Genomic DNA, 14,887 nt, shown 5'->3' on the forward strand with positions numbered 1-14,887 from the left:
GTGCCCACAAAATGTGAGGCCAGACTTTCCTCACCTGAGCTGTCGGCGCTAATGTAAACCTCCGCGGCGCTTTTCAAGAACTGGAAGGAGGTTTTATAATTTTCCACAAAATACTGCTTTTCCACAAAAACCTGACAGAAACAAAAGAATGGTGAATCCCAATGTTTTACTTTTGCTTTTGCTGTACCATCCATCCAGGGGACTTACGACATAATCCCGTAACATCTGTTCCACACTTTCTTGCCGTCCATATTTTACAATCCAAGACTTGAGTTTGGACTCGGCCTCAGCGAGAAAGGTCTCCATATGGTGTTTGTGCTTTAGGAATTCCAGTTTAGCCAGTTGGATGCTGCACGACGTGGAGACAAAGTCTAACCTGCAGGCCAGAGACAGTCATTTTTAGCCTGAATATTAATAAAAGCACTTTTAAGTCTTGCTCACCTTTCTGCCATGTCTTGTAACTGTTCTGGTGGAACAGGGACGCCATCAATACTTCTGTCCTTTTGGATTCTCTGGAAGACATTCTGGTGACCCTCGAGGGTCTTCAATGCATCCTGAAGAGACAATAAACATGATTAAAACAACTTGGCAAAGCCATTTCTTAGCAGGGTTTGTCAATGGAGGTCAACCTTGTGTCGTTCCAAGGCTTGAACGATTGTCGCTTCGTCGTGAGCTTGCTGTTCCATCACATCTTGTCGCAGGGCTTCTTCTGTGTGGTGCAACCAGGCGCCCAAGCCACCCAAAGGAGAAGGAAGGGATGTATCCAGAAGCAGATGCCAAGCCAGAAGCTAAAATACAACAAGACAAACATTTAGAAAATCCCCTGACAAAAACATATCACATGTTGAGATCTCTTTACCCTATTGGAGACTTTTTCCCAAGCTTGTTTGACCAAAGCCTGATCCACTGTAAGCATTCCATCTTTCTGTGTCGACTTAAGAGAATCCTCCGCTTGTTTTCTACGGATCTCCAGTTGAACGCGCAGACTCTTAAATAACTACAACATAAAAGGGACACAATTATTGAAAGTGAGCTTTATATCTAAAAATGAATTGAAGGATAAAACAATTAACATAAACTGCCCAGAAATCAACAGAAAAATTAGCCCAAATTTACCCCCCAAAAAACAAGAAAATAACCCAGAAATACTTCACAATACCCCCCAAAATGTAAAACACACAAAATCTCCAGATATTTTCTATTTTCTTTAAAATACTACTACCAAAAACACAAAGGAACAGCACACTATGTTGGGTTTATTCTGTTTTACTATTATAATTGTTATATTAATTCATTTCTTTATTAAATCAATCTCTTTCTTTTCTTTGTATTAATTCATTACTTTGTTAAATCATTCTCTTTCTGTTTTTCAAAAGTCTTGAGGTCACACCAAGTCATCTTTAACCTAGACAGCCTGTTCCAGGATGGTTATACAAACAATCCACCCAATCTGGGTCCTTGAGATTTGGTGGGCCCTTGGTGACGAGGACAGGGCTATTCGGACAATAACAAGAATATTGTTATCGTTATGTAACCGTACACTTCGGGTTTTTCTGTATGTAACGATTATATGATTATGATTATATTATATGATTCTTAGGTCAAGGAGGTTGTATAATTACTCTAATCTAAATGTTGTTAGGTCTAGTCCCTGTTTTTGTTATTAGTAAAATACTTTGATTGTTATTGTAGTCCCAGATGTTGTTTTTACTCATACGTGATGGAATGATCAACAACTCTGTAACTTGTGACCATAAGAATGGGACGAAAACGTCTATTCGAGGAGACGTTCGGAAGTTGTAAGGTGACACTTGCTGTAATGCTCCCCTCCGGAGGCTATCTGTAGTATCCATTTCTATTTAATTAAATGTCAATAATTGAATAAGATGTCTTCCTGCAGTTATTGATAATTACGGACGAAGGTAATTATTAATGAACCTGACATTTTGGTCCTTCTGAGCCATGGAGGTCAATATACCGGAGCGAGAACCCAGGCGCTGCTGTTCGACATCTGGTAAGTGACCGTGCGCACGGCGTCTTCAAAACCCTTGGTGGGCCGGAGTTTTTCGACGGGGGCGCCTGGATTCTCGGCGGTTGAAGACTTTTCCTGCTGGAGGGAGACATCTGATGGATCTCGGGTAAGTCCACATTAATGTCTGCATGTTGTGAAGGTGTTTACAAATGCGTTAAAGGGACATTGTATGTGAGGCCCATTGTTGGGCTGGTTTCGCGTCCTGGGTGACGGCGATAAAACCCTGTGTTTATACTAGTCAATGGCAGGTACGGTGGGGCACTTTGCTGGAAAGTGTCCTGTGTCTCAGGGGTAGGCACGAATATATTGTACTAGAGGTACAATATTGGGGCCGGGGAGTGTCCTGTGTCTAAAGGGTAGGCACGAATATACGTTGTATGTTGTTTGTGTGGTTTCTGCAGTAAAATTAAGATAAGCCTAGGAAATACAGTCGAAGGAGTGATAATAATAAAAATAGATATAATAAAGTTAACTGTGTGAGGCACACGAACTCACTACAAAAAAGTAAAATATGGGAAACACGTGTTGTAAGGCGGGTTTGGATGACGATCCAAAAAATACGTCTAACTTGTAAGGATTTGAAAAAATTGGAAAGACAAAGCGCTTTAAAATTATTACACAGCTATATTTATGGATAAATAAAAATGGGTTTGCTGGCCAGCTTAAAATGCATAAAATGCAGGATAATATATGCACTAATGCATAGAGGTAATATACATATATAAATAATATGTGAGTGGATAAAAGTGTAACAGCTTGTTCCACAGACACTAATGGAGGTAATATACATATATAAATAATATGTGAGTGGATAAAAGTGTAACAGCTTGTTCCACAGACACTAATGGCGAAATAAGGCCGGGGAGAAGTTAAAAAAATACTATTTTGGGAAAATAGTGGGGGCTCCCTCGGATAACGGGGATATATTTAAGACCGTGGCGGCGGGAAAGTACTGTTTGGTAAGGAAAAAATAGCGGGGCCTCCTCGGCTGACGGGGAAAATATTTACCGAGATAGGTGACGGGCGCGGAGGAAGTTTAACGAAAATAAAGGGAGCTAGAAAATTAATGGGGACACTGGTATTTGATTTGGTTAATCCAGGTATGACGTTTTGTGATTACAATTAAATTGGGTTTTTTGTGATGCTTGGGCTTGTATAACAACAATTAGAATGGTTATTTCCAAGTGCTGGTGGTGCTTTGTTAATATAACCTATATGTACTGTCAATTTACAGCAATGTGATGGCTTATTGCAGCTTGGTTTTTGATCCCGTCCGCTAGCGGGAAGATGGTGTTTAAAAAGACAAAAGAATATATACAAAATGATCATTTAAATGTTTAGCAGGGAATGTCACCTGTGTTTTTATTATGCTCTAGACTTGCCAAAAAATGTGTCAACTGCGGGGGAAGCGTTTCTGGTGCAGCGGCTGCTGATTAGATGGGAGTGAAACATGTGGGCCGCGGGGCAGACGATTTAACTGTGTTGGGCTTTCGGGAGCGTTCGGACCGTGTAAACGACTAAAATTTTGTGATCCCTTCCGTGAAGACATTATAATAATAATAATTGGCCTTGGGGGTGCTGAAGCAAACTTGAGGGCAGAAAATGGGTTTTTGCCATATTGTTGTGCTTGCAGCATACATATTCTGGATATATGGGGTCTTGGAAAAATATTGTTATATAGTTGAATATCGGAAGAGGGGTTAATTTGACGTTTTAATGGTTGTCTTCTCTAAAAAGCGTTGTATTTGGGCACAGGGAAAAAGCTGGTTTGTAAACATAAGATAACAATGCTGTTTTCGCAGCAAGAGTGGAGGTCATAGTTAACGGCTAATTGCGTTTTCTGTTTGGACTTTTCAGAATAAGAACAATACATGGGCTGCAAGAAATGCAAGGTTATGCGAATGCTTTCGCATTGATATTTTGGGTTTTAAAATGAAATGCATTAAGAGGATAGAAAAATCTGTTCAGTAAAAGGTTGATTTGGTAAAAAGCTTTGGATTTGGGAAATAGACCAAAATAGTCATTTTTGAGCAATTGTGGATTTCAAAGGGCTCTTAGTTAAAGGAAACTAGCTTTTGGAGGATAAAATAATATTAATACTATTTCAGAATTTTTTGATTATTCAAAATACTTTAATCCAGGAGGTTGGCTGTTTAAAAGAATAAAAGGCCAGGATGACAAAATTTACAAAATTATGGTATATTGGTGACGATAAGGTTTTTAAAACATTAAAGTTTGTAATTAGGAATTGTCTAACAAAAGGTTGATTTCTCTCATTTAATTGTTGTAGATTTTTGTTTTGGTAACAGGCTATGGGAAATGACTCGTGTCTTAAGTAAACATCATATGAGGTGATTTACAAAGTATAGTAGGTATTGAATTATTTGGCTGATTAACGACATCAGATGGGAAATTTACAATGCAATAGTGGCATGATAAAATTCATGGCATTCATCCAAATAATTAGGTGAATTGTAAATAAAATAATTGGTTTAGGATGAGCATATTTTCCCTAAGAATGGAGTAACATGGAATGTTTTTCAAAGTGCACTTGAAAGAACATTGTCTGTTGTCCTGGCAGGAGGAAATATGCTTTGTCACAGGTCATATTGATGACTTTAAGGATATTACGGATTGGATAAGCATTGGTCAATTGATACAACCAAATAACGTTGCTTTTACGGCTTTAAGGGCATGCAAATTGGTTAGAACTTTAGCAACGATGGGGTTAATACGCCTGAATGTTACAGTGATAACGAGTGACAATAACAAGCTTAGATAAGGGAGGGAAAGGAGAAATTCTCCAAATTCCAGAATCTGGCTTAGAAACAGGTTATGTTAGTCGTTTTGGGTTTTTGACAGGATGTGGTAGTACATAAATTCTGGGAAATTTTGGGAAATTGGGGACCCCATATCTAAAACAAGTTTGAGACAAATGTGTAAATAGGCTCTATTTGGCGCTGGATGCACGAATTCTAGTGGGGCCTTTCATGTTTTGAAACAAGTGACGCTTTAGGTAGATGGGTTGTCTATGAACAAAATGGGATGGGCGAAATTCGCTTACAAATTAGGCGTGTTATCTTGGTTCATAGAATTTGGAGTCAAGGCGACGTAATAAAGGCCATAGGCGTCATGTTGTATAAAATAGGCGTGGATGAATTAGTTTTACAAATGGGGGAGATTATCTTATCACCTGAAACAAGTAGAAACAAAATTGGATGGCCGCATTAAAAGGTGATTGGCATGCTATTAGAGGGAATTGGGATTTTCCAAAAACATGATAGGGGGCCATTAGGTCATGGCGGCTGTAAAAAATAAAAACTTTAGATGTGAAACTATTCCCACCTCAATTCGGGGAACAAACAGGTAAACGGATAGCATTAAAAAGGATATAACTTTGTGTGAAACTTGAAGGTAATTTTTTACAAACGGTTAAAATGCTAGAGTGGGGGTGTGTATATTAAAGGATCTACTAATGAATGCGGGGTGGATCCAGACCTTCCGGAATGTGGGGTATTCATGGCGTCCTCGAGAATTTGTGGATTTTCTCCGGGTACTCCAGTTTACTCCCACAAAATGAAATTATGGATGCTAGACTGGTTGAACACACTAAATTCTTCTGTTTATGAGTGTGAGCGTGAATGATAGTTTGTCTTTTTGTGTTTTTTGATTGGCAGACCACCGAGACATAATCTATCAATAAAAGATCAATAAAGAAAATAATTTGGGCTTGAGTCAAGGGAAGACCTATGTCTCGACAAGGGGGAGGTGGCCTTGCTACAACGGCACTACAAGGCTTAGGGTTTAAATCTATATGCATACCCACATATCCATTTCAAAAAATACATATAGATTTTATTTTATTTTTATTAGATCATATGGATATCATTCCACGATATGGAATTCCAGAAACTATTTATAGTGATAATGGCTCCCATTTTGTTAATATAATAGTTGTCTACCATCCACAATTGGCGGACCTTATATGAAGACCTGTTTGGTAGACCTTACAAATTGTTATTATTCACTACACAATGACAATTGGATGATGAGGCGAATCTATCAGAGAAAAAAAAAAAACGCACACACCAAATTTAGACTATCAGAGGGAGATTTTGCTTGTCAACAGGAAACGGACGAAGCGACGGTGATTCTTGAAGACTGGATGCTGATAAGCAGCATAAAAGAAGAAACATCGGAGCAACGCAAAGTGGGAGGGTCCTTGTTACTGAAAGGGGACACGGATGCACCTTTCCCACAGTAAGAAGGTTGTCTAAATTGAAACGTTTCAAGAGGAAAACTCCCTAAACAAAGACAAAAAGTCATGTTGAAAACAATTATTGCTTTTGGGGCAATGAGATTAATGATGATTGTGATTCTATTCCTTTCCACAGTAGGGTTGTTTTCTCCAGTTGGAGAAAAAGGCGGAGGCGTTTCAATTGAGGATACACCTTCTTACGGGAGGGTAAACCGAGAAACATATACATTTACATTTAATTAACATTACCTACTAAATCAAATTTCCAAAATGAAAATATATATTTGGACCCGGCGACGTCCCGGTTGCCATACAAAAAGAGATGGTGGGAAATATGTGTGGTACATTAACAGCAAAAAAAAAAAAAAAAAAATTGAAGATTGGGAAAAGCCTTGTTGCAGAAATTGGTCAAGATTGGAAAGCTTGGACTGACATATTAACCTGTGAAATTTATTTCTGAAACAGGGATTTCCCAAACGGGGGATAATTGGGCGCTGTTAATGGAGTGTAAAGAAGGCAAGCACTAGGTGGAGCTACTTTGGTAAAAGGGTGGTCTCAATTGAAACATTGAGGGGACGGGTAAGATAAACTTTCTGACTTAATAAGATACGGGAAACACCAATATTAATTGAAAAGATTATTGCTCAGCAAGCAATACCATAAAACTATAGGGAACTCTTTTATATTGGGTTTGACGTCTCCATATGGTTTCAATTGAGACTAAACCATCTTACAAAGGATTAGGATAACCTACCAGACAAGGGAAAATACGATGGGGTCTAACAACTCCCTCAATCACCATTCATTTGGGGAAAAGTGTTTTTACAAATGAAAAAACGTGTCCTACTTGGCAAGAAAAAATATTGAAGCAGTGTTTATCCTGTTACGCGGTAAATAGGAAGTCAATTTTTCCACTGTTTAATCATTTTACCTGCTTAAACCTTACAGGGCATGGTCTGAAGCTGGGGGCGATAAATGAGACGTGGTGTACCGGCGTTCTAAAACAAACTACACCCCTGATACCACGTTCTGGCCTATGGTAGCGGGGTGGTAGATAAATTATACGACTCCTGCCGAAACGCGGCAGGACTAGGTACTTTGGTCTCACTGCTCTTACCGGTGTCTGTTTTTCCATCCACAGTGGAGGAGATACAATTGGCGGCTCATAATTCGGAGGTGAAGGGTCGACCCTCCCGACATCGTCGAGAGGCATGGAGGGAAGGAGATCCAACATACATTGATGCGATTGGCATCCCCCGGGGCGTACCAGATGAGTATAAGCTGGCTAATCAGATCGCAGCAGGTTGGGAGTCTATCTTCCTTCTAATCACCCCAAACAAAAATGTGGATAGAATAAATTACTTACATTACAATGTTCAAAACTTGGAAATTATACTGAACAGGGATTTGTGGCCATGAAGGAACAACTGGCAGCTACCAGTCTGATGGCGTTCCAGAATCGCATAGCGGTGGATATGATCCTTGAAACAGGGGGCGTGTGTGCAATGTTTGGAAAACAATGTTGCACCTTCATACCGAACAACGCGTCACCCAGTGGATCTCTCACCAGGGCCATTACTGGCCTGCAAACACTGAACCGCAATATGCAAGAGCACTCTGGAGTAGATACGTCCGCATTGTCAGATTGGTGGGATAAGACCTTTGGAAAATCTAAAGATTTGGACTATAGGCACAATTACCGCTATCCTAACATTGTGTGGGTGATGTAGTATCCCCTGTTTGCGCTCCTTGCTAAGCCGACTTATAACTACTGAAATTGCCCCTACAAATTCTAAAGTACATGAGTTGTATCTTATGGGACGGTTTGGGGAAAGCAGTGAGGTCCAGGAGTACGGTAAATCCGAGGACAAATTGGACGAATATAATTATGTTTTTTCTCTTTCAGACCAGCCATGGGAGTAAGGAGTAGGCGGGAAAAATCACAGTCACCCGACATTACCATTTAGTGATTACTAAGAAATGACTAATAACATACATATTATAAAAACGGGGGAATGTTGGGTTTATTCTGTTTTACTATTATAATTGTTATATTAATTCATTTCTTTATTAAATCAATCTCTTTCTTTTCTTTGTATTAATTCATTACTTTGTTAAATCATTCTCTTTCTGTTTTTCAAAAGTCTTGAGGTCACACCAAGTCATCTTTAACCTAGACAGCCTGTTCCAGGATGGTTATACAAACAATCCACCCAATCTGGGTCCTTGAGATTTGGTGGGCCCTTGGTGACGAGGACAGGGCTATTCGGACAATAACAAGAATATTGTTATCGTTATGTAACCGTACACTTCGGGTTTTTCTGTATGTAACGATTATATGATTATGATTATATTATATGATTCTTAGGTCAAGGAGGTTGTATAATTACTCTAATCTAAATGTTGTTAGGTCTAGTCCCTGTTTTTGTTATTAGTAAAATACTTTGATTGTTATTGTAGTCCCAGATGTTGTTTTTACTCATACGTGATGGAATGATCAACAACTCTGTAACTTGTGACCATAAGAATGGGACGAAAACGTCTATTCGAGGAGACGTTCGGAAGTTGTAAGGTGACACTTGCTGTAATGCTCCCCTCCGGAGGCTATCTGTTGAATCCATTTCTATTTAATTAAATGTCAATAATTGAATAAGATGTCTTCCTGCAGTTATTGATAATTACGGACGAAGGTAATTATTAATGAACCTGACACACTACTACATAAATATTTTCTTTTGTTACAACAAATCCAAAATTCATCTCCTATTCATCATATTTTTCTCCTCAACAGTAGCCAATGAGTTAATAAATTATATAAATAGCTTACTCTTATACAGTGAATGGGGAAAGCCCATATTGCGGTGGAAACAGAATTTATCCGGAGGCTTTTCTATTAAGCCAGACAGACTGAAAAATATGACGGGCCCATCGTCTGATCCCCTCTGTGTATTACCACTGCAGATTAAACTAATAATGGGTGTGTGACTGAGTGTGTGTGTGTGTGTGGTCGGTATGCCCACTCCAAACCACATGAACACAGCATACACTCTAACCTGGTACTGTAGTGCGAGATTGCCCTGGATCTCCTGGGCATGTAGCGTGTCACTCTCCAGCTGGTCCAGCCACATTTTAAACTCCCTCAGGCTCTTACGCTGCTCTCTCTATGGGAGTTCCATGTCGAGGAGGGAAAGATGAGTGGGAATATGGATGTGGAAAATGGAGGAAAAAGGGAGGTATGGAAAAAAAGGCAGACAAGGGGGTAAAAAGTACAGCAAAATGGATGGATTGACGAGATGATGGGTAGGAAAAGGGTGAAGAGGGTGAGAGTGGTGCTCTTTAAAAAGCGTGTTTCTGCGTTAAGCAAAATGTCAAAACAGTCTCAGCTGCCAGAATCACCCGGCTTAAACAGGCTACTTTATCTCAGATTTCCTACCAATATATCATTGGATTTCAAGTCGCCATGGCGATAATACTCTCACTCTCATCACTTCTGTCAGTGGGAGGCCTAAAATTTGAGTCTTAATGACAGCTTAAAATGTAGATAAAAAATGAAGCTAATTCCAGTATGAACATCATTATTTTTTTAACACATCCAAAGAAGATACTGCCAATAAAATATATGCCAAAAAAAAAGCTGAAGCAGTTCACACAAGCTGGCCATTTTGCAGCTTTCATTGTCATGCTAATGGGACCAAAGAGGTAACATTAACAAGGAATAGTAATATGACATCCCGTCTTATATCACGGAAATCCCGCAGGCTTTGGATGATATGAGAACAGGTGAGATATCATTTAAGGGAGACAAACGATAGCTTGAAGCGCCTCCTACCTCCAACATTTCCTCGATTTCGCGAGGAGCGAGGAAACCGTGCTGCGGGACGGACGCCTGCACGACAAGCAACAGGACAAAAGCGGCAGTCACCACATCGGCGACACGTAAAGCAACAAAGATGTGCCAAAATGCCATGCAAAAATAAAAAGCAAACTGACAGCACCCGAGCATAGCCAACATATGCCAAAAAAAAAAACCCACGACAGCTGCTCACCTCCCCTTGGCCTTCCGCCGCCCGTCCTTCCGAGGCGCCGTGCTCTCTGTCGGGATGATGCTTCAAAAACTGAGCCACGTATGTCATGATGGATTTCTCATCGGGTTTGTCCACATCCACGTCTAACAAATGATAAGGAGAGGATGTGAAATCAACCTTCGCCTCTCCCACAGTCAAATCTTCATTGGACTATTTTCAACTGAACGCCGTGGCCTAATGGACCTTAATTAGTCTGATGTCAGGCTTGATTTGTCAGCGTTTATTGTAGAGAGACGGCACGAGAGCACAGATGTTTGGCCGGCGTGACTGCTAGTGTCACTGATTCGTAAAGGCATGCAATGACAACGTGACAGGTGAACAAATCCATTAGCGTTTCATCTAGGGATGGCCAGTTAAATGATTTTACAGATCAAGGGGGCTATAATCAGTTAAATAGAGAGTTGACAGCTCTAAGACAGGTGGAAGGAAATGTAACTCACCCTCGGGGTCAAGGAGTTGAGAGACGCCCAACTGCGTTTCTGCTAACAAAAAAGCTTCTTGGAGATTTTGCCGGTTGGATCTCCGTCTGGAACGCTCCAAGTCGACTAAATTGGGTCGAAGGGCATGGATAATGCCGAGGAATGCTAAACCGGTCCGCCAGCTCGGACCAAAGTCTTTGACTTCGATTCCAAGACGTCTGAGGGGAAAAAGGGGATGCCAGTTAGTAGAAGTGGTCATTATGGTCAAATTGGCAGTTTCCGTAACAATGGTGACAATCGTTTGTTAAGTCATTGGTCGCCATTGAATCTCATTAACATGCCTTTACAGCTACTCAAGCTGATAGACTTGAATTTGATCTGAAATACTTAATATTAAAACATTGTCAAAAGACTGTCATAAATATGCATGAGTGCTTTGGACAAATATCCTTATGTGTCATTCGTGGAATTCTGTCACTTTTGAGGCAAAGTTGCCCTTGTTTCAGTTGTTTTTGAGTTAAAAAACTCACATTACATGTCTTATGACAGTGTGTTGATAAGCCATAACAAAATGGACAATTACTATTAGTGAAGTCTAGTTTTTGGGGAGGACATACTTAGTGGCTGTCTGTTGGACCCATCTGAGGAGGGCCTTTCTAGCGGAACCCTGCACGGGCGTCTGAGGCTTCTTCTTGACAGGTGGGCTGGCAGTCTCAATGCTGCTGGTGGAGCCGTTCAGAGAGGAGGAGCTGCCCAACGGCGCTTGGATGGCCGGAAGACTGCAGGTGAGCTCTTCGATCTGGAGACAGTCGATGGAAAAGAAATATATAAAAAAATCACATTCCGGTCAGCATTTTTTCTGTATTTGCTCTATTTTATTATCCTTGGACTATGAAGAGAATGAGTTGATTCTGGTTAACGCGTGCAGGTTAAAAAAAATGCCGAAGGTAGCAACTGCTCGCCTCCACCGACCGTGGATGCACAAAAATTGATTTCCCAGCTCGAACCTTCAATCCTTCAGCTCCATTTGCATTTTTGCTGCCTCGTAAAAAATATACAGAGCGCTTACTTGGATTCCATTTCTTTTTAAAAGTACTTATTTACTGTCTACAAGCACATTTTCGGGGGATTTCGCACATGGAATAAGCATATAGAATAGTATTACCTGAAAATAGAGGATGATTGTCCAGACTAAGCCCAATACGATGGATGGCCGACCATCGACAATATCGGTGGAGTTGATGTTCACCAGCTTAATCTATCATAAAATAAGCAATATTGCATTACAATGGCTTATTAACGGTGCAGTCATGCTTTTATATATGAACCAGAGGGTCAAAAATGGCTTGTTTTTATGACAGTACAATGTTTTTTCTCATCTGTGTTGGCCCTTTAAATATTGAAAAACACCATACATATGTATGCTTGACCCCACTGTCTGAACAAGGGCACAAAGAGTGTAAATAGGGAGAATAGGTACTGACCGGCGATCCCCTGTAGGCAGACTAGAAGGCACGTACACAAAGAGAAATGAGAGAGAAGTTAGTGGCCCTGGAGATTTGTTTGATGGAAGATGGACACCATGTTGAGCAAGTGATGGCAGACCAGGCGTTATCGGAAACTATTTCAGTCCCCTGGGAGGATGATGTTTGTAGTGATCTGGCATGATATATTTTCAATATCCCCACGCAGAGCAGACCAATGGGTGAACGTTTGGTAATAAGTGGCACTTTAAGTGGGTTAACATGGAAGCTATAAAGTCGGGGGTCAGGCCAGGGCAATTTTGTGTGCTGGAAGGGGTGCTGTTGTGGTGAGGCTGATAAGAAAGACATGATGGGGTTGCAGTATAATGAAAAAATACATAAATCACGACAAAAGTTAAGCTCTTTTAAAACTTATAATACATTTTTTCAAAGATGCCTAATATTAATGAGTATTTTCCCCCAAAACAAACCCTTTTGTATGTAAATGCAACAAATAGACTAGTAATGAATTATAAAGAAAGACTAGTATTTACAGTATTTCATTTTTAAAAAGAAACTCACACCTGGCTGAGAAAAGAAATAACAAAAAAGGTCTGTATATCTTTCCATTAGATTTTTTTTCATGCATTTTTACTGTATAATGATTTAGAAAACAGGCGCTGATGCGAGTGCATGAAAAAGACGCATGAAGCATTTACTAAGACTGAATGTAAATACAGTCGGATTTACACGCCGTGTGTGTTTACATTTAATTTGAAACTTGGGATTTACGCACGGATATATGTGGCGCATCGGAAAAGGAAGCCTGCTGACGCCTCATCTCCAGTTTGCAGATTACTGCCATAGGATTTATGGTTTAACCCTGTCACACTCGGAGGAAAGAGGGGAAATCAATGTCCTCACAGACACCGCCTCTTGGCTTTATTTTCTTTTTAGAGAGGGGGGGATTCCTCGGAAAGTGTGTGACTAATCTGACTGAAGGGGCAGTTGATTTAAGCGCTTTGCAAATATTAGTCAATATAATTGTGCGCAAGTGGATTGCCGCGTTGGATGAAAAACGGTTGAGGATTCCCTACTTTTTTTTCTCTTTTCTTCTCAAAGTAAGATGAATCGTAGTGGAATGAATCGACTGATGATTTCAGCAGGTGGAGATACAAAGATAAATGATGGGAGAAGTTAAAGGTCAAGATTATTTTCACGAATTAGTACCCAAGAGGGGGCAGAAAGGGAGGAAAAAGACAAAGACAAGAACCCCAAAGATGAAAAGAAGGAGCTTTTTCTCCTACCTTTCTGCCCTGGAGGAAGTTGAGAGCAGTGCCTATGTTGGCGACCCAGTGGATCCTTTTCAGCTTCCTGCCTTGCTCACATGGCTACAGGGAAGAAAACAAAATACAATACACAACAAGAAAATAACAATAACTACAAATGGATGAAAAAGTGCTTGTTGGAAAGAACACATTTTCCAGTTATGGTAAAATATCTTGATGAAAAGAGCAAATAGTGAAGGTTTTCCAATCGGTTCCCGTCCAATCGGTGGTGACTTGGCTTAAATCAATAAAACACGGATCACTAGGACCTGAGGCAATATTGACATAAATAAGTACCAAAAGCTATTTGTCTTTGTCTTGACGTGTGTGTGTGTGTCCGCCAAACACTTATCTGCCCTTGTGAATCTGCCTTTTTCTATTAATTCAAACATCCTAATAAGCGTCGATCAATGCAAATTTCCATGTGGAAGCTGAAAAGCCGCCATATTCACATGCATTTCATTAAGATTAAGGCAACTAATATAATGAGTGAGCTTCACCAGTTTTTGTCCGGAAAGAACCTCCAGAAGGGCCAGGAGTTTCACACCATCTTTGATATCCTCAAAGAGATCGGTCACAACCAGCGGTGGAATATGCTGTCAAGACAAATAAAAATGTAGAGTCAATAAATAGAATGTAAAAAAACTATTCAAATTAGTTTAATACACAGGATTCTATACTAAAATAAGTTTTACTGCCAAAAAAAAACAAAGCGCCATTTTTGTGGCACTCTAGCGTGCTGACTGTTGAGCTGATATAGTTTTTTTCCTACAATGACCTTAATAAATATACAAAAACTACAGAAAAATATGTACTTAGTTAAATATTCCACAATTTATGTCTGTGAAGTTGTATATTTTACTTTACACTGTAAAAACCTATTGTGATATTTTTATAATACCATTTTTCTTTTAAATATCCTCCAATTTTCAGAGAAAAATCCTTCCTAACCAGAAGCCCAATTTCAGCTCCTAAAGGCTTTTACAAGCTACATAAAACTCTGAACAAAGGCATTTCATAACACTAATACCCTTTCCGAGTGGCAAAAGTCTAAATACTACATTAGAAGACATTAATTTCAACAGAAAATCCAAATGTACTAGGCGCAAAAGCATCCCCCCCCCCCTCCCCTCCTGACCAATGTAGCCTTTGAGTGTGATAAGTGGAGTCAGTGAGGGGCTCAGCAGGCTCTGAGTGGGGTCTTGAAATCCTTAAAATATGCTGATGATGTCAAAACGGATCCCCTTCTCATTGACTCTCTTGCTAACCTCTCAAACTGGGGAGGGATGTGGATTGAAAATC

General features: G+C 40.0%; 1 protein-coding gene across 1 annotated transcript in view; it reads right to left on the reverse strand.

Moving 5' to 3' along the window:
• Nucleotides 1-14,887, reverse strand: part of syne1a (spectrin repeat containing, nuclear envelope 1a) — a 98,642-nt gene that overhangs the window by 67,462 nt on the left and 16,293 nt on the right. The window contains exons 3-16 of the mRNA XM_077711512.1: nt 14,086-14,181; nt 13,565-13,648; nt 12,279-12,299; nt 11,960-12,052; nt 11,412-11,593; nt 10,816-11,012; nt 10,337-10,458; nt 10,120-10,176; nt 9,344-9,451; nt 860-997; nt 630-788; nt 442-554; nt 208-376; nt 35-131 (exon numbers count right to left, since the gene is read on the reverse strand). Coding sequence (XP_077567638.1) covers nt 35-131; nt 208-376; nt 442-554; nt 630-788; nt 860-997; nt 9,344-9,451; nt 10,120-10,176; nt 10,337-10,458; nt 10,816-11,012; nt 11,412-11,593; nt 11,960-12,052; nt 12,279-12,299; nt 13,565-13,648; nt 14,086-14,181 — 1,636 coding nt within the window. The remainder of the gene's footprint in view (nt 1-34; nt 132-207; nt 377-441; nt 555-629; nt 789-859; nt 998-9,343; nt 9,452-10,119; nt 10,177-10,336; nt 10,459-10,815; nt 11,013-11,411; nt 11,594-11,959; nt 12,053-12,278; nt 12,300-13,564; nt 13,649-14,085; nt 14,182-14,887) is intronic.

Source organism: Stigmatopora nigra, unplaced genomic scaffold (genome assembly GCF_051989575.1).
Source record: "Stigmatopora nigra isolate UIUO_SnigA unplaced genomic scaffold, RoL_Snig_1.1 HiC_scaffold_26, whole genome shotgun sequence".
NCBI classification, from domain to species: Eukaryota; Metazoa; Chordata; class Actinopteri; order Syngnathiformes; family Syngnathidae; genus Stigmatopora; species Stigmatopora nigra.